The 24,574-nt window shown below is 43.7% G+C and overlaps 1 protein-coding gene and 2 pseudogenes across 1 annotated transcript; 1 reads left to right on the forward strand and 2 right to left on the reverse strand.

Annotated features, from left to right (window-relative positions):
• Positions 1-389: 389 nt before the first annotated feature.
• AFG2B (AFG2 AAA ATPase homolog B) lies at positions 390-21,791 on the reverse strand. The gene is made up of 8 exons (XM_070423498.1): positions 20,658-21,791; positions 19,269-19,454; positions 12,088-12,246; positions 9,360-9,569; positions 8,526-8,750; positions 7,092-7,226; positions 3,901-4,026; positions 390-624 (listed from the first exon to the last, which is right to left on the reverse strand). The coding sequence occupies exons 1-8, from the start codon at positions 21,750-21,752 to the stop codon at positions 520-522; spliced, it is 2,241 nt and encodes a 746-aa protein (XP_070279599.1). The 5' UTR covers positions 21,753-21,791; the 3' UTR covers positions 390-519.
• On the forward strand, positions 17,015-19,230 carry LOC139015790 (transcription initiation factor TFIID subunit 6 pseudogene; annotated as a pseudogene).
• A 1,688-nt stretch (positions 21,792-23,479) lies between the features above and the next one.
• Positions 23,480-24,227, reverse strand: LOC139003171 (gem-associated protein 8 pseudogene; annotated as a pseudogene).
• Between the last annotated feature and the right edge of the window lie 347 nt (positions 24,228-24,574).

Below are 24,574 nucleotides of genomic sequence, written 5' to 3' on the forward strand. Positions count from 1 at the left end.
AGTTTAAAAAGCAATCAACCAAAACCAAACAAAAACAACCACCCCACTACAAAATCAACGTAATATATATACTTTCTTTCTAAATTATGGTATTTTAATATACCTTTTATTTTTTTTATTTTTTTTTAAAATATATTTTATTGATTTTTTACAGAGAGGAAGGGAGAGATATAGAGAGTTAGAAACATCGATGAGAGAGAAACATCGATCAGCTGCCTCCTGTACATCTCCCACTGGGGATGTGCCCGCAACCCAGGTACATGCCCTTGACCGGAATCGAACCTGGGACCCTTCAGTCCGCAGGCCGGCGCTCTATCCACTGAGCCAAACCGGTTTTGGCATAATATACCTTTTAGAACTAAGATGAATCTTGTCTTATCAGGCACAGGATTGTTTGATTTTTTTATTTACAGGAAATACCATATATACAAACCCTAAAAGTGAATTTGCAAACTATAGTGCAAGTTCACATTTTAATTGATACTTGAGCAGGTATGTAATTTTTAAATATCCTCTAAGTTAGAAAATCCTTGTTTCTGAAATAAGTTTTATGGTTTTTAGAAAGTGCTCCTGTTTCACTGTGGTTGCTTCTAGTCCATCTTCTTGCAGAGCCAGCAAGGCAGCCTATAAGAGACAATAAGAGATAAGTTGCTCCATTTCTGTTTTGTAATATATAAAGTCTGAATGCAAAAATCTCAGTCATATTTCATAGAATTCCAGTATCCATGACAATAAAGCTAAAAAGTTAATGATTGAAAGTCCTCTTAGAACTTTTCTTCTACATTAAACTCTGGCCTTAAATAGGAAAAAAAGAAAAAGCAAATTGCAGAATAATATATACATTATGAGCCCATTTACATATTTAAAGATGAAAGACTATCTTCTTTTTTTTTTTTTTTAAATATTTAAATAATTTTTATTTCTTAAAGTATTACAAAGAGTATTACATATGTCTCCTTTTTTCCCCCCCTTGACATTCCCCCGGCCCCTACCCCCTGCTCCCCCTGCCCCGTGTCTTGTGTCCATTGGTTAATCTTATATGCATGCATATAAGTCCTTCAGTTGGTCTCTTAATCCCCCCCCCCCCAACCCTCCCCAGGCTTCCCACTGTAGTTTAACATTCTGTTCAATGTTGCTCTGCTTCTGTATCTACCCCTGTTCATCAGTCCATACTGGTCCCCTTTATTTGTCCCAACCTCACTGGAGTAGTCTCAACCTCACCAGGGCCGTCTGAGCCTCACCAGGGCCGTTTCAACCTCACCGGGGCCGTCCCTACCTCACGGGGGCCATTTCAACCTCACCGGGGCCGAGAAAGACTATCTTCTTGACCTCAGACTAGGAGTTTCTAAACAGGACACAGCACTGACCATAAAGGAACAGGTCAAATACATACTTTATGACCCAACAATTCTCTTTATAGATATATACATACATGAAACACACATATATACACATGTATACCAATAGACATGTTCAAGATTGTTCATAGCAGCATATTTCATAATAGCAAAATAGCAGTAACCTGAATGTTCAGGAGTGCTTTCCTTAGGGATAGAGAGTGGGAAGGCCCAAGAAAGGCTTCTGGGAAGTTGCTAATATTCTTTCTTAACCCGAGTAGTGGATATACAAGTGTATTCACTTTATGTTAATTCAATAAACTGTATCCTTATGATCTGTGCATCCTGAATGTTATATTCTATAGAAGTTTATGGAAAGAATATATGCACCCCTATGTCCCTTGTAGCATTATTTATAACTAATAAATAGTGGCCCAGTGTACGAATTTGTGCATATTGAAAGGAAATTAATTAGAAGAAATATTTTAATATCGCTATTCGCTCTTGCTCTATAATAGAAGTGTCAACCAAATTCACGATCGACAATGACAGATCGAAACACATGCATGCGACTGGCACCAGCAAGAGCTTTATATGTATCGTGCATGTGGGAGTCAACTTAGCCTTTTATATATGGTCTATATAGAAGAAACTTGTTTAATTATACCTGCTTTCTGATTTTGCTAAACCTTTTCCAGCCCAGTGAAGCACCCCAACTTCTCTTTCAGGTAATTGTCAGCAACAAACAGTAAATATCAACATGAAGCAGATTATTATTGCAGATCACGCAGAGAGAACAAAGGGTAAAATATTTAACTGCAGCAGTGTGTGACTATATTCTGTGCAGTGAGAAAACCTGAAGTCATTTTCAAGTTCCACCATTTCTTACTTCTTTTCAGTCGGGTCAAGTTTCTAAGCTTTCTAAATCTCTGTTTTCTGGCTAATGAAAAGAAAATAGGATTCTACTGAGTCTCCTATCTACCTACTCCAGGACTTCTGTAAGGATCAAATGAGATGAGGCACGGGAAAACGCTTCACAGACATTTGGTTAAACTGCAAAATGTTTCCAGCTGGCTATAAAGTGTCATGTTTCTGGGCTGAAGAAACTCCAAGGAGGCTAGTCACTAGGGAGAGGAAGCTGGGCATTGCTACATGATGTCATTACCCGGCACCCACAGCCACCATTTCCAGGCTGGGCTGGGCTGTGGGCCACATTTTGCGCCATGGGGTCTCGGCAGCGTCAGCTGCGATTTGGTGGGCTGTCACTCCAGGGTGGTGGCGGGGCCTGTGTCCCACTTGGGGGGAGCCGAGTGTTGCTTTGTGGGCGCCAGGTCCACGGTGCCATTTCTCTGTAAATGGACAGTGCACGTCACAGCAGCTCCTGCATTGAGCGTCTGCCCCCTGGTGGTCAGTGTGTGTCATAGCGACTGGTCGGACAGTTGGGACACTTAGCATATTGGCCTTTTATATATATAGGTAGCCAAGGTATGGAACAATTCAAATGCCCATCCAGAGAACAAGTAGATAAAAAAGCTACAGTGCACACATAGAATGGAATATTACTCAACAATAAATAATAAAAAAAGAAATCCTACCATTTGTGACAACATGGATGGACCTAGTGGGTATTAAGTGAAATAAGTCAGACAGAGAAAGATTAAATACCATATGATTTCACTTATATGCAGAATCTAAAGAAGAAAATAAATGAATAAACAAAATTGAAATAGACTCATAGATACAGAGAACATACCGGGGGTTGCCAGAGGGGAGGGGGTTTGGGACACTGGGTGAAAAAGGTGAAGGGATTGAGCAGAATAAATTGGGAGTTACAAATCAGTAATAAGGATGTAAAGTACAGCACAAGGAATACAGTTAATATTATAATAACTATGTATGGTGCCAGGTGTGCCCTGAAAATATCGAAAAGACCACTTTGTAAAGTATAATCGTCTAACTTGGAACTAATACAAAATAATATTGAATGTAAACTGTAATTGAACAATAAAATTAAAATATTAATAAAAAATTATTAACAAAATTCATGGGAAGGGAAAACTGGACAATGGCTTCTTTTGCCCTAAAATAAAGTCTAAATGCCTTAACGTGTCTTATAATGACCTGAGTGATCTAGCCACTGTCCACCTCTTCAATAACGTCATTACTTATCTCCAATTGTCTGCATATTTTATTCCCTCTGCCTCAAACGCTGCTCTTCCCTCCTTTAGCCTGCTACTCCCTCATCATCCTCTTAATTTCAGTTTACACATACCCTCTCTCAGAAAGCCTTCTATGACACCCAATCTGGGTTGGTGTTCTTCCTAGATGTTTCCAAAGCACCCTAAATTCCCCCAACTCACTACATATTTCCAATCGCCAATTAGTATTATGACTTGCCTCTCTGCACACTCCCCATCAGCCCATCAACTCTATAGGAACGGGGCTGCATCTGTCTGTTTCACCCTGCCCAGTGCCTGCCACATAGACGTCTTTCAGTAAATACCGAGTGAATGAAGATCAAGGAAGACATGTTCTGAACCATAGATTTCTCCAATTAACTTACTTCTTTGCAGAGGTTTCTAAGATCAGCTCCAGAGAAAAAACAGGTTTCTGCTGCTAAGTTTTCTAAAGAAACATCAGGTCCCACTGGCATGTTTTTTGTACAGACTTTCAAAATAGAAAGCCTGCCCTGGAACAAAATATAATATGTTTGTAACCTTATAACATTTATGTTTGATAGATGCTATATTAAAACATTTCAAGTTATAGTTTCCTATCAAATATATATATATGTGTGTGTGTGTGTGTATATATATATATATTTGAATTAAACAATAAGAATCACTTCTGAAGAGGTAAGGAAGATTAACTCATCAATGGCTCATATGACAATGGTAAAAAATAATGACATCATGATAAAATTTTAGTATTTTTATAGTTGACTTTTAAAATAGTCAACCATAGATATATCTCTTTAAGAGGCATGATGAGGAGAAACCAAGATGGCGGCATAGGTAAACACGGGAGTTTGCTGCCTCGAACAACCACTTCAAAAATACAACTAAAAGACGGAACGGACATCATCCAGAACCACAGGAAAGCTGGCTGAGTGGATGTTCTACAACTAGGAGGAAAGAGAAAAGCATACCGAGGCTCAGAGGAGGCGCAGTGCTGAAGTAAAATACTAAGGTTCGGAGTGCATGCGGAGAGGGCTGGAGGCTGAGGGCGCGGTTGTTTTCAATCGGGAGGGAGTCTCAGGCTCTGAGCTCCAGTTCCGGGCGAGTCTCTAAGGACCCAGACCCATATGGGAGAAGCGGGACTGTCTGGCATCGCTCAGAACCCTAGGGCAGCTTTCTCTCCGTGGGGCTTGCAGCGACTACTGGGACACTGAGAAGCAGAGCCTCTGAGGGCAAGACTGAGAGCAGCCATAATTGCTAATCCCGCCCTGTTGATCCCGTAGGACCCGCCCCGCCCAAGCCCTGCAGGGAGGCTTTTGCTGGATAGCCTCAGGCAAAGGCTAGATTAGCACCTCCCTAGAGATCCAGGAGCCAGGAAGCCCAGAGGTCAGAGTGGGACCATCCAGCTTTAAGCTCCGTGGAACCATAAAAGACACACTCAGGAGGCAGACTCAGTGAGCACCAAAGCCCCATCGAAGCAAGTCTAGCCCCAGAGGGGTGTCTCCAGCACAGAAGTTCTCCCACTGCAGACACAGCTGATTCTCACAGCCAATTGACCTGGAGGTCAATTCCTCACAGTGATAACTACAACAATAGTTATCAAGGCTTAACCACAACAAGACTGTGCACAAAGCCCACAAGGGGGTGCACCAAGAGTGTCTACCTTAGGTAATTGGGACACTTAGCACAGAAAGGCACTCTATCGACACAGCGAAGCATAAAAAAATGCCGAGACAAAGAAACAGGACACAAACAACAGAATTGGAGGAAAGCAAACTGTTGGATATAGAGTTCAAAACCACACTTTTAAGGTCTTTAAAGAACTGTTTAGAAGCCCTCGAAAAGACTGGTAAGACCGCCGATAAATGTAGTGAGATCCTCAAGAAATCTAATGAGACCCTCGATGTCGTGATAAAGGACCAACTAGAAATTAAGCATACACTGACTGAAATAAAGAATATTATACAGACTCCCAACAGCAGACCAGAGGGTCGCAAGGATCAAGTCAAAGATTTGAAATACGAAGAAGCAAAAAACACCCAACCGGAAAAGCAAAATGAAAAAAGAATCCGAAAATATGAAGATAGTGTAAGGAGCCTCTGGGACAGCTTCAAGCGTACCAACATCCGAATTATAGGGGTGCCAGAAGATGAGAGAGAGCAAGATATTGAAAACCTATTTGAAGAAATAATGACAGAAAACTTCCCCTACCTGGTGAAAGGAATAGACTTCCAAGTCCAAGAAGCGCAGAGAACCCCAAACAAAAGGAATCCAAAGAGGACCACACCAAGACACATCATAATTAAAATGCCAAGAGCAAAAGACAAAGAGAGAATCCTAAAAGCAGCAAGAGAAAGAAAATCAGTTACCTACAAGGGAGTACCCATACGACTGTCAGCTGATTTCTCAACAGAAACTTTGCAGGCCAGAAGGGAATGGCAAGAAATATTCAAAGTGATGAATACCAAGAACCTACAACCAAGACTACTTTATCCAGCAAAGCTATCATTCAGAAGTGAAGGCCAGATAAAGAGCTTCACAGATAAGAAAAAGCTAAAGGAGTTCATCACCACCAAACCAGTATTATATGAAATGCTGAAAGGTATCCTGTAAGAAGAGGAAGAAGAAGAAAAAGGTAAAGATACAAATTATGAACAACAAATACACATCTATCAACAAGTGAATCTAAAAATCAAGTGAATAAATAATCTGATGAACTGGTGATTGTAACAGAATCAGGGACATAGAAAGGGAATGGACTGACTCTTCTTGGGTGGGGGGGAAAGGGGTGTGGGGGTGAGTGAAGAGATTAGACAACAATCGTGCACCTATGGATGAGGACAGTGGGTGGGGAGTGAGGGCAGAGGGTGGGGTTGGAACTGGGTGGAGGGGAGTTATGGTGGGAAAAAAGAGTAACTAATGTAATAATCTGAACAATAAAGATTTAATTTAAAAAAAAAAAAAAAAGAGGCATGATGAATCTCTCTTTTGGGTATAAACAGTGCCATCAGACATGTTTAAAAGTAAACACATGAACTGTCAGACACAACTTAAAAACATAAGACATTAAAAATTTAAAAAATTTTTTTCATCCCTTCAAAACTTGATAAAGGCCCAAGGAAGAGAAAAAATTCTTTCTCCGTGTCTTTCACCACTCCCTGCCAATGGCCCTGGATGTTAAGGGCAACGAATTCACTCATTCTTTGGCTGTGAATACCTTATGGAATCTCAGAATCTCAGATTTCTCCATGTAAAACAAGGATGCTGACCCATATAAGCTCCAAAATCCTTGTAACACTTTACAGTCCCTCCTTTCTAGTTGAAAAATAATGATGAGTAGACTCACCAAACTCACTGAAGTAGCTACGTTACTTTTAGGTTTATGTTTCTCTGAAAATAGTGCCGGAATACCCAGAAAAAGCAGATTAAAAGGCAGGAAGAACGCAGAATCCAGTGTACAACACATGCCATGTACACCCATATCCTGTTTGGGATTCAATTCTGCCAGTCTCCTCAGAGTTCAGACACTGATGTGTGTTAAGAATGTTCACACAGAGCAAGTGTGTACAATGATTACCTTTTCATCTGGAGGAGGAATATAAATAATCTTATCTATTCTTCCAGGCCGTAACAAGGCATCATCTAACACATCAGGTCTATTTGTTGCCGCAACAATCATGACATTTCGATTAAAAACTTCTTCAAACTCTACCTGAAGAAACACAACACGAAATAAAGTTAATTATTCAATGTATTTTTTTTAAATTACAAATCAGAAGGATCATTTGTTTTTAAATAGGGGTATCTTTTTCTTGGGACTGGGATGCTTATACCTTCTATCCAGACTAGCTTCTCGTTATCAAGGTACCCCAGAAACAAATGATTGATCCAAGAGCTACTTGTACACATGAGGAAGGAGGTGGCCAACCGTGAGGGAACATCTCTCCATGAAAAGTCTTACTTCATAGCAGAAAACATCCACCTGGTATCTGAGGGCACCTGAGCATCAGTGAATGTTTACATTCAAATAGATGACTTAAAAAGACAGAAGCATATGACAAACACATGGAGATGTGTGGTTATGAAAAAGCTGTGGCTCTCATCCTTGAAGAGGGAGATTTACTTTACTTTTTAATTTTCTTTCCAGAGGCAGAAATATGACCACCCTTATAAGCTGCAAGTATGTAAATCCTGGATACAGATAAGAAATACCTAAAAGCAGCCGGGCCGTGGCCTTACACACTAAGCATGTAAAATGATGTGTTGAACTGGATAGTCAGAGTAGTTCAACACTAATGTGAGCTCTCAAAGCAGTGAGTTCCCTATATTTGCAAGTATTTTAGCTGAGGCTGGATAGACACACCTATAAGACACTATACAATAATTCATGCACTATGAAATCTGATGAGAACATTTCATGTGGCATATGGCCTAAGGAGCTATAAGTGACTCTCTTTCTATGGGACAGTTTTAAAAATGGAAAATAAGTAATAACAAGGAAAGAATAAAAGACAAGAAAAATGATCTGTCAGGGATTATTTGATTATTTATTACATCAACCCCTATCTGGGGAAGACTCGGAAGGGAGAAAGGTCATTTTAACTTCATTTAACCAAGGAAACCCCTTCCTCAAGGAAACAAAGTTTTCAATTACTACGATTATTGGGGGGAAAAATCCGCTTTAACAAAAAATAAATTTAGAAAGGGATTGACACTCGGTCATTAGGATATAGATAGATATATAAAAAGAAAATCCCTTCTCCATTAGCAATATGTAAAGTTATTTTTCTAAATCGTAGAATGAATAAAATTCACATTCATATATAGCTATTATCAAATTTACCTCACCTTTGCCAGCCAAAACACAAGTTTACCAGCTTTGTAAATATTCTAACAGAGCCTAATGGAAGGAATATAATTCCGCCTCTGAGATGAAGCCAGCTCAGGACAAGCTAGTGTAGGTCTGTTTAATGTGGGCCTGAAGTTTTGGTGGAATCTGGCTAATAAATACCTCTTCATTTTTTTTCAGCTCCTTGTATTTCCCCTGTTGATCTGATTTACTTCCTCTTCTCTCGATAGTTTTCAGTCCAACACCATCCAATTCATTCAGAAGAACAGAAAGAACACTCTCTTGAACATTACATCCTGTTTTGCTGACTGATCGAGAACCCAAAATTGAATCAATTTCATCCAAAAACACAATTGCTGGAGTGTTTGCTCTTGCTTGTTGAAATACCTTTTGTTAGGAAAATAAAAATATTAAAAAGCTATATATGATGCCTTACCTAGATGAATGTGTTTTCTACATTACTATTTTTACAATGTAAAAAGAAGAGAAAGATTCTAAATGCCTAAAATTGGGGAACAAATAAATAAATGAATATTATGTAAGGGTTAAAAATCATGTTTTCAAATAATTTTTAATACTATGGAATTTTAAAAGTGATGTTACATTAAAAAAAATCACAATAAAGATACACATATATCTCCTGCCCAAGCAAATAAAAAGACAAAAGAAATTCACTAAAATGTTAATGTAGGTGGAGGGGTTATGAAGTATTTCTTATTTATATTTTTCTATATTTTCTAAATTTTCTATAAACAAATACATAACTTTTCTAAATTATAATAATAAAAGTATAATATGCTAATTAGACTAGACAGCTGATCGAACTTCTGGACAAAGCCGGGGCTGCGAGGGCCGAGCTCCTTGCACGAATTTCGTGCATCAGGCCTCTAGTAATGAATAAAAAGCCTGTTACATTTTTAAAAAGGTTTATCCTTAAGGCATGAAATGAAAATTCAAAAGTAAACTTAACTACGTGGAGAAAATAAACCAACAAACCTGAGACAAGAGTTTTTCTGAATCTCCAATGAAAGGTGAAAAGAGATCAGCTCCGCTCACTGAAACAAAGGAGCAATGACAGCTGGTGGCCAGGGCCCTCACCAGGGTGGTCTTAGCACACCCAGGGGGGCCGCACAGGAGAACTCCCTTGGGCTGTGTCAGGCCCATCCTAACAAATTCACGAGGGTGTTTCAGAGGCCATTCGATGCTCTAAGTATACAAAAAGAGACAGTCATTTTAGTGTAACAATAAAACATCACATAATTCAGTAAATGCATCTATTCCTTCAACAATTCTCAGGTACCCGTACTCAGCAGCTGGGGATCTTATAACCTAAGTCAGGTCACATCACTGCCTTCTTAAAGTCCTTCAACGACTTGCCATCAGAATTAGAACACATTCCGATCCAAACTCCTTACCTACCACTGCTTACAAGGCCTTACATAACCTGACTATCACCCTAACACCCAGTTCATTCCCACCCCAGGGCCTTAGCCTATTATTCTCTCTGCCTGTACTCTCCCTCAGGCCTTTGTGTGGACACCCCTCATCATTCAGGTCTCAGCTCAAATGTCCTTTCCTTGGAGAGGTCTTCCCTGACCACCAGAGTTAAAGCAGACCCTCCTCCTCCTTGTCATTCTATGCTACTGCCCTCCTTTCCTTTTGGAGCACTTATTCGTGCACTATCTTGAGTTATTATTTTTCCATGTTTGGTTTGTCATTCTGCTCCTGCTACATTATAAGCCAATTTCACCTCTAAATCCCCAGCACCTAGAATGACACCTTCACAAAGTAGGCACTCAATAAATGTTAACTGGAGAGTAAATAAAGGTTCACTACCCTTTAGGTAGATAGTTTTATCATCATAATTTTACAGATGTTGAAACCCAGGCTTAGAAAAGTTAAGTAACTTTCTCAGAGCTGATTGCTAATGAGGCAGAACTGAGACTGACCCTAGGCAGTGCAGACCAAGGGCAGAAGCTTTTAACTACTGATATATAAGACAAGACCTCTGTACCTCGGCCTCATATTTCAGCTGGGAAGACAGGCTTGTAAACTAACAACCAGGCCAGAGAAGGTCATGGAGAAGAAACAGTACATACAGAGAGACACGAAACCAACTAATTCATCTCGCCAACAGTAAGCAGGAACAGAGGGGAGGATGGGAGAAGCAAGGAGCAATAGAGTTGACATGGAAGGAGGAGTCAGATCACCATGGGCCTTAAAAGTTTTAGGCAACACTGAGGAAGCAGTATGACAAGGGACTGGAAGGAAATGAAACTAGAGGCAGGGAAACCAATTAAAATTCTCCTGCATTGATTCAGACTACAAAAATAACAAGGCTGTATGTGTCACAGGAAGTGGAGATGGTGGGGAAGGGATGGATTTAAAACATAAAATGTAACTGCATTTTACACAGGGACTAAGCTCTAAATCCAGAGGGGAGGTATGTGCATGTATGACATGACCATTTAGAAGACAGGTTTCTGACTTGGGGATGGGGTGGCTGGCTGTCTTCACTGAGGTAGGAGATTCAGGTGTGGAGGTGGAATTGATGAGCTGAACTTTGAACAAGCTACGTTTGAGATCCCTGGAAGTTATGTGGTAGGCAGGCAGCTAAGTACTTCTGATAATCAAAATAACCGTCTGCAGGATATAAAGATTTTTGAGTTAGCAGTTTTCAGGGGACAGTTGGAGCTTTGGACATCGAGATCACAAACTCACTCACAGGATGCAAAAAGAGGACTCTCGGGAGCTTGGAGCACTGACATTGAAGGTACGGGAAAGGAGTGTTCAGGAAGGCAGGAGAGCTTAACATCTCAAAGCCGAAGAGTTTTCAACAGGAAGGAATGGCTGATCTCTCACATGTTTTGAGAAGATTGACAATGATGATCAAAAAGTGGGGCATATTACAAATGTGTTTATCCATGGACTCTGTAGATCCATAGCTCCTAGTTAAGATGAGTAAGTGATAATGGATACTTATACTGGTAAGTCAGGCTTTGTATGTGTAGAGAAATCTAGTTCCTTATGGCAGGATCACCAGAAGGTAAACTGGCAAAATCCATTTCTGAACCTGCAACGCAGGCAAGAGGGTCTGGAGAGCTGTGACCCTCAACACATCCACTGTGAGAACCAGATCAAGTAGCCCTCCAGGCCATACTGATTGTTTACTATAATGTTGTGCTTTTACCAGTCCCTGGGCAAAGTGAGGCCCACCACTATGTATTTGTACAGCCCACAAACTAAATCATTTTTATATTTTTTAATACTTAGAAAATAAATCAAAAAAATATTTTATGATGTGAAAATTGTATAATTTCAGTGTCCATAAATAAAGTTTCGACCGAACACAAGTACTCATTATGCATTGCCTATGGCTGCTTTTGTGCTATGACGGCAGTTGAGTGGTTGCAACACAGACTATATGGCCCACAATATTTACTATCTGGTCCTTTACAGAAAAAGTTTGCTGACCCCTGTTCTAGATTATAAACTCCTTAAAGAAAAAAACAATAAGAGGATGAAGTAGCAAAATATGAAGCATACTATTTGATGCCTATACAAGTCCAATTAAATAAGGACTGAAAAGTGATCACTGGATTTAAATGTGAGGATCAAAATAGTGATGGTGGCAAGAGCCGTTTCGGCATAGCATGTTTTCATCATAAAGACATTACATGTAAGCTGTAATATTCTACTGGCTTCAGCAGATTCTCCATCTCACCTGTTTTAACTTCAGTTTTACATCTTCAAGGCCACCAATCTCTTCCCAGCTAACAGGCTTGATGTCCATCAGTCCAATGACACTTCGAAATGATGAAGGTTGAATCTTTTTAAAAGCTTCAAGGAAGTCTGTTTCATCAATCATCGGACTGTCCTGGTTCTGAAGAAAAGCACTCAAAAAAAGCACAATCAAACCAAAAGTGAGGTGAGATTTTTGGAATAATTACGTTTTTTATCTTCTTTTGAATTTAATAAAGAAATTTATATATACGGTACAAAAAAACTAGAACCTCTCCCCCCAACCAATCATCCCTGAGGATGTCAAGCTTCCTGTGTATTCCTAGTAGGTTTTATAATAATAAGTATATCCTTTCAAACAGATAACACAAATGGGAGACCACACCACACATATTTGTACTTTTTTTAAAACTTAGAAATCTTTTCAACTAACAGAACTCTACCTCACTCCTTTTTTTCTACCTCACTTCTACATATCAAGTATTTTCTGTAATTTCCTCAAAGCACAATGACAGGGTTTAAGAGTGTGTGTACATTTATAGTTGTGACAGCTATCACCAGACTGTCCTCAAAGCTGCACCAATGAATACTTAGCTGCTGTTCTCCCCATACCTCTCCGGCACTGGACATTACCAAACTTGTAAATTTCTCCCAATGTGACAGAGGAAATGAGACTCAGAATTGTGCTAATTAAATTTAACTAGAAAATCACTTTTTGGAACCATCACAGTAAAGGCTTCTTTGAGCAAGAACGGAGTCTAATCTAGGGGAGGGAAAGTCTGATGAAGAGCAGGGTATCTGCATGATCTCAAAGGGTCTCCTCATAGATGTGTTAGTTGCAAAGGGAAATATAGCAGCTATATAGTGAGACACTGGACAGAACCTGGGCTGGATGATCACATCCGTCACTACTTAGTGGCATCACCAATGAGGGATGGTGGGAATCTTCCGCTACCCTAAGAACACACTATGACATAAGGTAGTATTCCCAGCAGGCATGCATAACCTGAATCTATGAAGCAACATTAGGCAAACCCAAACTGAGAGACATTCTGTTACATCACTGACCCACATCCTTAAAAAATGTCAATGTCAAATATCTCACTCACAAAATAAAAGGCCATGGAGGAGTTCAAGACTAAAAGTAAGTAAAAACTAAGTGTAATATATTATTCTGAACTAAATTCTCTACTGAAGAAAAAAAATGCTAAAAATATTGAAACCATTACCAAAATCAGCATGTGGACTGTAGAATTGATAACATTTTGTATCAATATTAAATTTCCAGGATATAATGACTATACTTAACCATACTATAGTCATGTATGAAAATACTTTTGTTGTCAGGAAACAGACATTCAAATATTAAGGGATAATGGTTATAATGTATGCAACCCAACCTCAAATGATTCAGAAAAAATACATACACACAGAGAGAGAAAATGATAAAGCTAATTAGGTAAAATGTTAAAAACTGGTGGATTTGGATAAAAGATTTAGCAGAAGTTACCTGTCTTGCAACTCTCCCTAAAATTTTATTTATTTCAAAATAGAAAGTTAAGAACTGAAAGAGACTAATCTTTAAAGAGAATTTTTCATGTTTCTTGGCCGTTTGTAATCCTGTTCACACCTTATTACTTATTTTCTCCTAGACTGTTTCTCTATCATTTCATTTTTGGCTATTAGGTTTTATGTTATCCTAAGAAAGTCCAAATTTACTCTAAGATTATATTTCGAAGAGCAATTTCCTTAATCATCCTAGTGAAGCAAGTTTTTTGTTAGAGTTAAAAACTCATATTTCTTGCCGAGACCGGTTTGGCTCAGTGGATAGAGCGTCGGCCTGCGGACTGAAGGGTCCCGGGTTCGATTCCGGTCGAGGGCATGTACCTGGGTTGCGGGCACATCCCCAGTAGGAGATGTGCAGGAGGCAGCTGATCAATGTTCCTCTCTCATCGATGTTTCTAGCTCTCTATCTCTCTCCCTTCCTCTCTGTAAAAAATCAATAAAATATATTAAAAAAAATAAATAAAAACTCATATTTCTATTTGTAATATTTGTATTTTTTAAAAGTATTTGCCCTCTTATATCAAATTCTAAACATTTACTTGTCCAAAAATTCCCATTTTCAATAACTATTTTATCCCATTTATGTAAGATTATGTAAATTAATATATATGTATAGAGCAATTCTGAACAGCATTCCTTAAAATATGTCAATATTTATAATCTCTGGGAAAAATTTTAGGCAATCTTTACTTTCTTTACAATTTTTTATCTTGTTTAATTTCTTATAAAGAACACTATTAAATAATTTTTAACTGGTTGGCAGTGTTAGATGCTGGGTACCTGAATACTAATGTTTAGATAACACCTACATTATTTCACTTGCTTCTCATAATCCTCTCAGGCAAATAAAATTCTTTTCCCTCTGTATGCATATGTGCATGTATTAAACTGTATTTCTCATCTTTTAATAAGAACTTCAATGTGAAGAACTTTAATGTGTCCCATGTCTACCCTGGCACAGACAGAGGAAGTACCAGCCCCTCGGCTGCCTGGAGGGGGAAAGAATGAAAAGATGGAGCCAGTACCTCTCCAGATGCCTCTGTCCCTTCTTCCTTTTTGCCTTTCTTTCTTCCACTTCCCCTGGTTGTTTATGAACTCAGCCATCACCTGTGGTAACTATGCCTGGGCAGGCCCCTCCTCAAGTAGCACTGGGCTCCGCCCTAGGATGACAGCAGCTGGCTGGCACACCTAAGCCAAAGTGCTTAAGGTCAAACCTGGAACTTCAAAGCAAAGGAATCCTAAATGTACATCTCCTTTCCCATGCCCTGATCTTCTCTTCATCCCTCAAAAGGCAAAATACACCTTTACACCTGGGATTTGTCATTAAATCTTCAAGCAGTTTTGGTTCAAACTCAGAAGATGAGGACATAAGTTCATATAACTCCTTCCCCTCCTTCAGTGTAAGAGTAAATGTATATGAAAAGAAAATAAGGAAGGATACAAATTATCTAGGTAAAGAGATCCTTTAGGGTAAGTCATCCTTTTATAGTTTAAATTGGGTTTCAAAATTATAAGATCAAAGGTCAATGTTACCATTACAACAGAGATTTATAAACGTTGTCCCAAATCTTCAGTATGCTGAAATTAACTTTTTTCTAAAGGGTTTTAGAAATTCAGGATTACTTATTACATACAAAGTAAACAGATTTCCAATCTGTAATGTTAAAAATTATTGCATTTAAGCTAATATTCTAAATATTTTTAAGAAAGGTAGTCATGAATTAAAGATTTGAATGTCAAAGTCAAATTTTTAAAAAATTACAGGTGCCCAATCTTTTCCTGAGTTAGAAACGGTTATTTTCCCTATATTTATTAATAAGAAAGGAAAATAGTATTATGACAATGGAAAAATGTCAGCGATACCACCTTACCCAAGAAATCAAAGTTACCTAATAGATTCAATGAGAACACAGTATCATTTGATATTTCTGCCAAAAATGCAAAACATGAGTCAAATTATAAAGAAACATTAGTCAAACTGAGGAGTATTTTACAGAATAACTGACCTGTACTCTTAAAAAGTTAAAGTCATAAGAGAAAGGCTGAAAAATGGTTAGATTTTAAAAGATTAAGAAATCATGACAATTAAATGCAGTGTGTAATCCTGGATTAAAAGTAATATTTTTGCTTTTCCTTTTAAATTTTTGCTCTATATGAAATGTCAGACAAATGGTGACATTTGGATAAAGCCTATATAGATTCGGTAAAAGTATGGTGTCAGTGTTAATTTCCTCATCTTGATCACTGCCGGAAGCCGGTCCATCCTTGCTGCTTGACACAGTCGCTGCAGGGAAGAAACATCTGCACAGCATATGTTTCAAGGGACCTGGCGTATATGGCATACTGTTCTTAATATGTTTGCTCCCCTTCTTGGCGCTGTGTGTTTTAACCAAGGTCACCTCTCCGAGAAAGGTTGTTTCCCCAGGTAGGGATTTTTCCCTGAAGTTAGGGAGGGGATAAAACCCCTTAACTAAGTGCCAGGCGGGTAGTTAATCACTTTAACTACAATCACCCTTAAGCTACATAATCTTTACTCCCTGAAATGGAGATAAGAAACACCCTAACCTTTGGAATAGAAATTGATAGGATTAAAATCAACTGGTATAAATACAGATGTAACAAGACAATAAAACACAGAACCTGGCTGGAGAACCTGGCTAGAGAACCAACTATGCTGATCATCTGAACGCTGTCTCTGTGTCATTCCTTCTTCGCCAACTCTGTCCACACCTGTGGGAACCCCTGGACCTGCTGGGGCTGGACCCCAACAGATTACTATACTTTGGTTAAAATTCTTGTTTTTAGGAAATATACACTTGCATTTTCAAGGCTATAGGGGCATCATTGCTACAGTATGTTCTCAAATGTTTCAGATGTTAAAAATATATATAAGAAACAGCTGTGGCCCTAACTGGTTTGGCTCAGTGGATGGAGCGTCAGCCTGTGGACTGAAGGGTCCCAGGTTCGATTCCAGTCAAGGGCATGTACCTTGGTTGCGGGCACATCCCCAGTGGGAGGTGTGCAGGAGGCAGCTGATCGATGTTTCTCTCTCATCGATGTTTCTAACTCTCTTTCCCCCTCCCTTCCTCTCTGTAAAAAATCAATAAAATATATTTAAAAAAAAAAAAAAAAAAAGAAACAGCTGTGGAAGGTATCAAAAGTCCCAAGAAAATGTACTTACCACTTTTTTTTTAATCCCCCAAATTAATTTATCTTAATTTAAAAAATTAACATAGGGGAGGGGGCGGGGCCAACATGGTGCCGAGCACCGGGTGAGCAGCGCTTTGGCAGTGGATCTCCCATCTCTCCACCCTGGGGCATCATCCTTCAGAGGAGGGAGGAAGAGCTCCAGAATGGCTGAGGAAAAGCTGAAGCTCAGCAATACTGTGCTGCCTTCAGAGTCAATGAAGGTGGTGGCCGAATCAATGGGCATCGCCCAGATTCAGAAAGAAACCTGTCAGCTGCTGACAGATGAAGTCAGTTACCACATCAAGGAGATTGCACAGGATGCCTTAAAATGCATGCACATGGGGAAGCGGCAGAAGCTCACCACCAGTGACATTGACTATGCACTGAAGCTAAAGAACGTTGAGCCGCTGTATGGCTTCCATGCTCAAGAGTTCATTCCTTTCCAGTTCGCCTCTGGTGGGGGCCGGGAACTCTACTTCTATGAGGAGAAGGAGGTTGACCTGAGTGACATCATCAATACCCCTCTGCCCCGGGTGCCCCTGGACGTCTGCCTCAAAGCTCATTGGTTGAGCATTGAAGGCTGCCAGCCAGCTATCCCAGAGAATCCACTTCCAGCTCCCAAAGAGCAGCAGAAGGCTGAGGCCACAGAACCCCTGAAGTCAGCAAAGCCAGGCCAGGAGAAAGATGGACCCTTGAAAAGCAAAGGTCAAGGGGCTGCTCCAGCTGATGGCAAAGGGAAAGAGAAGAAGGCACCACTCCTCCTGGAGGGGGGCCCTTTTCGATTAAAGCCCCGAAGTATCCATGAGTTGTCTGTGGAGCAGCAACTGTACTACAAGGAGATCACTGAAGCCTGTGTGGGGTCATGTGAAGCCAAGAGAGCGGAGGCCCTTCACAGCATCACAACAGATCTAGGGCTCTATCAGATGCTGCCACAATTCAGCACCTTCATCTCAGAGGGGGTCCGTGTGAACGTGGTGCAGAACAACCTGGCCCTGCTCATCTATTTGATGCACATGGTGAAGGCACTGATGGACAACCCTACGCTATATCTAGAAAAATACGTGCATGAATTGATTCCAGCTGTGATGACCTGCACCGTGAGCAGACAGTTGTGTCTGAGGCCAGATGTGGACAATCACTGGCACTCCGGGACTTTGCTGCCCGCCTGGTGGCCCAAATCTGCAAGCATTTCAGCACAACCACTAACAACATCCAGTCCCGGATCACCAAGACCTTAACCAAGAGCTGGGTGGATGAGAAGACTCCATGGACTACACGTTACGGCTCCATTGCAGGCCTGGCCGAGCTGGGACATGATGTGATTGAAACTCTGATTCTGCCACGGCTGCAGCAGGAGGGGGAGCGGATCCGAAGTGTCCTGGATGGCCCTGTGCTAAGCAACATTGACCGAATTGGAGCTGACCATGAGCAGAGCTTCCTCCTGAAGCACTGTGCCCCTGTTCTGGCAAAGCTGCGCCTACCACCTGACAATCAGGATGCCTATCGGGCAGAATTTGGGTCCCTTGGACCTCTCCTCTGCTCCCATGTGATCAAGGCCTGGGCTCAAGCTGCTCTGCAGGCTCAACAGGTCAACAGGACCACTCTGACCATCACTCAGCCCCGACCCACGCTGACCCTTTCTCAGGCCCCTCAACCTGGCCCTCGGACCCCTGGCTTGCTGAAAGTCCCTGGCTCCATTGCACTGCCCGTCCAGACACTGGTGTCTGCACAAGCTGCTGCTCCACCTCAGCCTTCCCCCACTCCCACCAAGTTTATTGTAATGTCATCGTCCTCTAGTGCCTCATCCACCCAACAGGTCCTGTCCCTTAGCACCTCAGCCCCTGGCTCAGGCTCCACCACCACCTCTCCTGTCACTACCACGGTCCCCAGTGTGCAGCCCATTGTCAAGCTGGTCTCCACTGCCACAGCTGCACCCCCCAGCACTGCCCCCTCTGGCCCCGGCAGTGTCCAGAAGTACATAGTGGTCTCTCTTCCCCCAACAGGGGACAGCAAAGGAGGCCCCACCTCCCACCCTTCCCCAGTCCTTCCCCAATCCTCAGCCCCTTCCCCACTTAGGGGCAGTGCCCTCTGTGGGGGGAAACAGGAAGCTGGAGATAGCCCTCCTCCAGCTCCAGGGACTCCAAAGGCTAATGGCTCCCAGCCCCCTGGATCAGGCTCGCCTCAGCCTGCCCCTTGATGCTGTCACAATTCTGCCAACCTTCTCTCTCTCTCTCTACACACACACACACACACACACACACACACACGCTGGGTGGAAGGAAGTAGTCATCTGCTTCCCTCACCTTAACTTTCTTTTTAGATATTGTACAGCCAGCTCCTCATAATAAAAGTTTGATTTATAAAATAAAATAAAAAATTAACATACATGGTCATAGGTCAGTTTCCTACCTTCTCACTGTGATGTAAAGCATGTAGGGCAGCATCCCTACAGAGTGCGGTCAGGTCTGCGCCAACATAGCCAACTGTCATTTCTGCAAGGAGGCTCAAATCGACTTGACTGGAGATGGGCATCTTAGAAGTAATCACCTGTAGAATTGCCTTTCTTTGTTTAAATGTGGGAGTCCCAATGACAACCTATATGCAAAGCAAAAAATAATGTTTGTAGTTTCAAATATTATTATTTTTAAATACTCACCCAGGATATTTTTATTGATTTTAGGAGAAGAGGCGGGGGAAGGGGGGAGAGAGTGAGAAACATGGATGTGTGAGAGAAACATCCACTGATTGCATCTAGTGTCACCCTTCCCAGGGATCAAACCCACAACGTTGTGGGTGTCTGGGAAGATGCTCAACCAACTGAGCCACTCTGCCAGGTTAACATATTTCTTTATATCCTCACAAACATGTACAATAATTTAGTGAGCAAATTAGGAATTATTACTATGTACTCTTAAGCATACCTCAGATTCTGAACATATGAAAATCCTAATTTTCCAGAAGAGAAACACTGGCTAAAAAGTTGCACAATGAAAATTACATATGTCATTTAACAAATTTTTATTTGTCATTTTTGAGACCGCACCAAATTCTAGGAGTCAGTGATACAACAATAAACCAGATAGTCTAGGGCCCTGTCCTTATGGAGCTGATTTGGGAAAGTGGTATTAGTTAGTGAAAGGACAAAATCCACTCAAGTTCAGACCAAATTAAGGTAAAAGTATGCAATTATCAACTGTCTCTTTAGAATCCTACCACAAAGTTCAAACATCACTTAAACACTATTCAAACTATTGACTAGAAATCAAGAATCAATTTAAGACTGAAGCCTATAAGACAGGTCAGCTTTGAATACTCCACCTTCCTTGGCAACTCGGGATAGGACGCTGGCATCCTCACAAGCAAGGAATAAATCCAGATGAGTTTATATCTGCTCCGATTTCGTTATTCCCTGCCTTCATTCACCCTTTCATTTTGTCACATTTATATTTCGAGGCTATCCTTTTACTTTAAATTCTCATTCTAAATTCATTAGAGTTTAATGCGCCTGTAAGCAAACCTACTTCCCCTAAAAAGTATTACCGGATTAGTATTCTTCTGCACAACAAAACTGTCCGCTAATGAGCACCTTGCTTCTCAGAACAATGTGACCCTGGAGAAACACGTCCTGTTTGCAGATCACATGTGGACAGAGAACCAAGGTGTTCTTTGCACGGCAAAGAGCCCCCCTCCAGCCTCACCGAGTTCCAAACCTAAATGGCAAAGGCCTCGGGAAACCAACCAGGGCCAGGAGAGGACGAGGTTCCAGGGGCAAGGGGGTAACTGGCCGGGCCTGTTTACCTCTCGGTCAAATCTCCCAGGTCTGCGCAGCGCTGGGTCCAGTGCGTCTGGCCGGTTGGTGGCTCCCACCACCACCACCTCGCGGTCCCCGCTGAAGCCGTCTAGCAGCGTCAACACCTGGGCCACCACGCGGCTCTCGGGGGCCTGGTGCGCGTCGCCCCGCCGGGGGCACAGCGCGTCCACCTCGTCCAGGAAGAGGAGGGTGGGCCCGCGGGCGGCCAGCCCCTGCGCGCGCTGGAACACCCGCCGCACGTTCTCCTCCGTCTCCCCGGGCCGGGCGCCCTGCAGCGCGGGGGCGCTCACCGCCAGCAGCTCCGCGCCCGTCTCCCGGGCCACGGCCCGCACGAGCTGGGTCTTGCCCACTCCCGGGGGCCCCGCCAGGAGCACCCCGCGGGGCACTGCCAGTCCCAGCGCGGCCAAGGTGCGGGGGTAGCGGAGCGGCAGGCGGAGGAGCTCCCGCAGCGAGTCGGCCGCCTCCGAAAGGCCCCCCAGCGGCACCTCGGGCTGCGGGTGTGTTTGGATCGGAGGCGCCCCGCTGAGACTGATGAGGGTGTGAGGGGTGACCCGCCCGGCCGGGTCCGGGGCGGGCACCCCGCTGACGATGTGAAGGGCGGCCACCGGGCCCGGGATGCCGGGCGGAGCGGCCACCACGTGGCCCCGGGAGACCGGCCGGTTCCTCAGCAGCTCGTGCGCCGCCTCCAGCACCGCGGCTGGATTCGGGACCCAGGGCGCGCCCACCCGCTCCCGCAACTCCGGCCACACGGTAAGGCGCCGGAGGGGCGGGCAGGGCACTAGGCGGATGCGGCTCAGGCTGAGGCTCCCCCGGGACCCCGGCGTCCCGGCCGCCGATCCCGGGCTCACGCACTGCGGATCCAGCTGCACATACCCGTCCGCTCCGTCCCGCCGCGGCCAGGCGGTGCAGAGGCAGGAGCCGCCGTCCGGCAGCGAGATCTTCACCGCCGAGCCCAAGTGCGCGCCCAGGGCACGGAAGGCTGCCGGGCCCAGGCGGCAACGCTGAGTACCCCGGTCCCGAGTGTCTACGGGTAGGAGCTCTAAGATAGGCCCTTCGGGCAGGGGGCCTGGGTCGGGAGCCATGGCACACAGAGGAACCTGGCCGAGGAAAGCGGGGTAGGAATTGCACCCGGGCCGGAAAGGCCTGCGCACCGAGCACCCGGCCGGAAGCAGGTGACGCGCATGCGCCAGGAGAGTCACCGGCCTCTGAGTGGAGGCCAAAAGGGCCAATCGCGAAGTTAGACGATGATCTGGGTCTGGGGTGTAGTTTGATGTGGTGTCGGGTTTGATGCCGTACAGGCGATTCCATAGCTTTACGGGCAAATCGTTACGGGCGTCTGGGAGGCAGCGGAAGCTAACTTCTCTCGGTCTCAGGTCTAATGACTCGGTGGTGTGGCGAGCCACCACCTGGCCGCTCTCCCGGGGCTCTCCCGGAGCATCACCACCTGTGCCTTGAAGATCAGCCTAGAGCAGTGGTTCTCAACCTCGGCTGCACAGTAGAATCACCTGGGAATCTTTTTTAAATCCTGTTATGGTGTTTTGGCCAGGTTCAAGCCTCGGACTAATGAAAGGACAGGGTCCTCTCATTGCCACGTGCAAGTCCCAGCTGGAGGGCAGGGCCCACCCAGCACAATCATAGCCAATGGCTGTGGTTGTAAACTTGAACCTATGGTCCAAACAGGTGGCCCCACGTGCCTTGTGGTAGAGTTCAGGTGCATATAGTTGAGTGAGGTTGGAGCTCACGAGAATGCTGTAAACAACGTGATCACGCCCCTACTTTGCCTCGTGGCATCTGCTATAAAATAAAGACACGGCTTGTGGGCGCTGTCCTCGTCTCCTCATCAGGGAGGCAGCGTCCCACCGAGACCCAGCTTTCATTCTCTTGTCTGTCTTTTCCTTAATCCTTTCACCCCCCCTCCCACCTCAGTTTACCTTTTGGCCGCAACACTTCAGTATGAATGTCTTAGGTGACTTGAGTACCGGAGAAATAACATCCTTGGCGCCTTCGACAGCCCAGGTTCCAACCTGTTTGGAAGGTTCAGGCTTGCCCTTTGCATAGAAAAGCGCCAGCATAGCGAGAGAAGCCCCGTGTAGCATTTTAAATCCCTTGACGAAGGGAAACCAGGCCATCCGACGTATTGTGGCACACCAATACATTCTATTCAGGTTCCTGATTTACTCCCTTTAATGTTCTTTGACAACAACTTAATTGTAACCTCTTCTATCCATGCGATACGTGATTATTGTCTATTCGGGGCACAGTAATACCAGTATTAGAGGTGATGCCTGTCTACATTAACCTCCCTGCTGTTCTCTTTCCACCTTTCCTCTCCTCTAGCCACAGGGAATGACTCTTATCAGCTGGAATACATTTCCTATCTTTTAAAATTCTGCACATCAGAAAGAGCTACAGATGTTCAAAATAAAAAATATGCCTTGTTGTTATCCTACTCACATCTCCGACCTCTATTTTTCCCACCTTCACGGCAATCCCAATTTTTATTTATTTTTTGTTGTGTGTGTGTTTTTTGCATATGAAATTATCATTTTATGTCAAAGGAAAATCTCTCATGCAGGCAACAGTACACGCCCTGCTGCTTTAAAAAGGCTGACATATTACATTATCCCTCCCCTCTCCCTATCCCCCCCTCTCCCCCTCTCCCCCTCCACCCGCACACCCACCTCCATCCCCTGACGGGCTCACTGGCACTTTGGTGAACAAGCTGATTTCTCAGGACAAAGCCCCCTTTCCCTGAGCAAATGCACAGAAGCAGATGAAGGAGCAAATCCCAGAGGAAGGGGATGGCTGGGGGCCCAGGGCTCAGAACTTCAGCGGGATGACGGGCCAGTACTTGGGCCGCTTTCGGTCAAAGTGCTTGTTAAAGCTCGGCTGCACTGCGGCCTCCATGGCCTGGATCTTGGCGGCGCTGTCCCCGTACAAGCGCTTCATGTCGGCAAGTCTTGTAATACAGGTCGTCGTGGTCGGCGTTCACATAGTCCTCCAGGCGCTGCGTGTCCAGCTGCTGCCGCCGCCGCTCGTCCCTGTGCCTCTCGGTCTCCGCAAAGTACTGGCGGAGCTCCTCCGTGATCTCCATGCTGCTCAGGTCGTACTCCACCCCAGCATCTGAGCCGGTCTCCGTCGCCTCCTCTGTGGACCAAGATTGGTCTTCGCTTGCGCTGTCGTGAGGACGGTGCCCAGACCTTGGAGAAAGTGAATAACCACAGTGGGAGCCCTGGGAGGCCAAGTGATGGTCACAGAAGGACTGAGGAGATCCACCCTTCTTAGCATAAGAGTTCTGGGTAAGATCTCCCGGAGTGAAGTACCACGGAGAACTGAAATAAGACTTTACGGCCTTCAGATAGGCATTCTGGTGGCTTCGCATCCAAGCCATTGCTTGATGATAATGTTGCCAGTATCTTGCGTATACTGGATGACAAGACCAAGGCGTGGTAGTTCCTGATGATGCCGCCTTTGCTGCCATCTCTGATTGTGAAAGTCAGAATGGGCACTGAAACTCGTGGGCTCCTAGCTTGCTGGTCCTGGGCAGTGGGATCTGTGCAACTGCCGGAGGCCGGTCCACCCTTGCTGCTTGACACAGTCGCTGCAGGGAAGAAACATCTGCACAGCTTATGTTTCAAGGGACCTGGCGTATATGGCATATGTTTGCTCCCCATCTTAGCACTATGTGTTTTAAACAGGACCACCTCCCCGAGAAAGGTTGTTTCCTCAGGTTAGGGATTAACAGGACTAAGGAAGAGAATAAATCAGTAAATCCCCCTAGTGTTACAGAAATACCATGTACTACTTATGAAGGACTTGGACTAAGACTGTTGGCAATAAATTTGGGACTTGTTGGGCCCACATCCCCAGGGGTCTGCCCACCAGGGAAAGCACCAATGCCTAT

Source organism: Myotis yumanensis, unplaced genomic scaffold (genome assembly GCF_028538775.1).
Source record: "Myotis yumanensis isolate MYYU_CA2020_CCGP unplaced genomic scaffold, mMyoYum1.0.hap1 SCAF_1, whole genome shotgun sequence".
NCBI classification, from domain to species: domain Eukaryota; kingdom Metazoa; phylum Chordata; class Mammalia; order Chiroptera; family Vespertilionidae; genus Myotis; species Myotis yumanensis.

Coding starts and splice junctions, on each gene's coding strand:
- AFG2B (XM_070423498.1), bottom strand. CDS start 21,752: ATGGCTCCCGACCCAGGCCCCCTGCCCGAAGGGCCTATCTTAGAGCTC. Junction 19,455..20,657: donor CTGGGAGATTTGACCGAGAG/GTAAACAGGCCC, acceptor CTTTGCATATAG/GTTGTCATTGGGACTCCCAC. Junction 625..3,900: donor TTAGAAACCTCTGCAAAGAA/GTAAGTTAATTG, acceptor TGTCTCTTATAG/GCTGCCTTGCTGGCTCTGCA.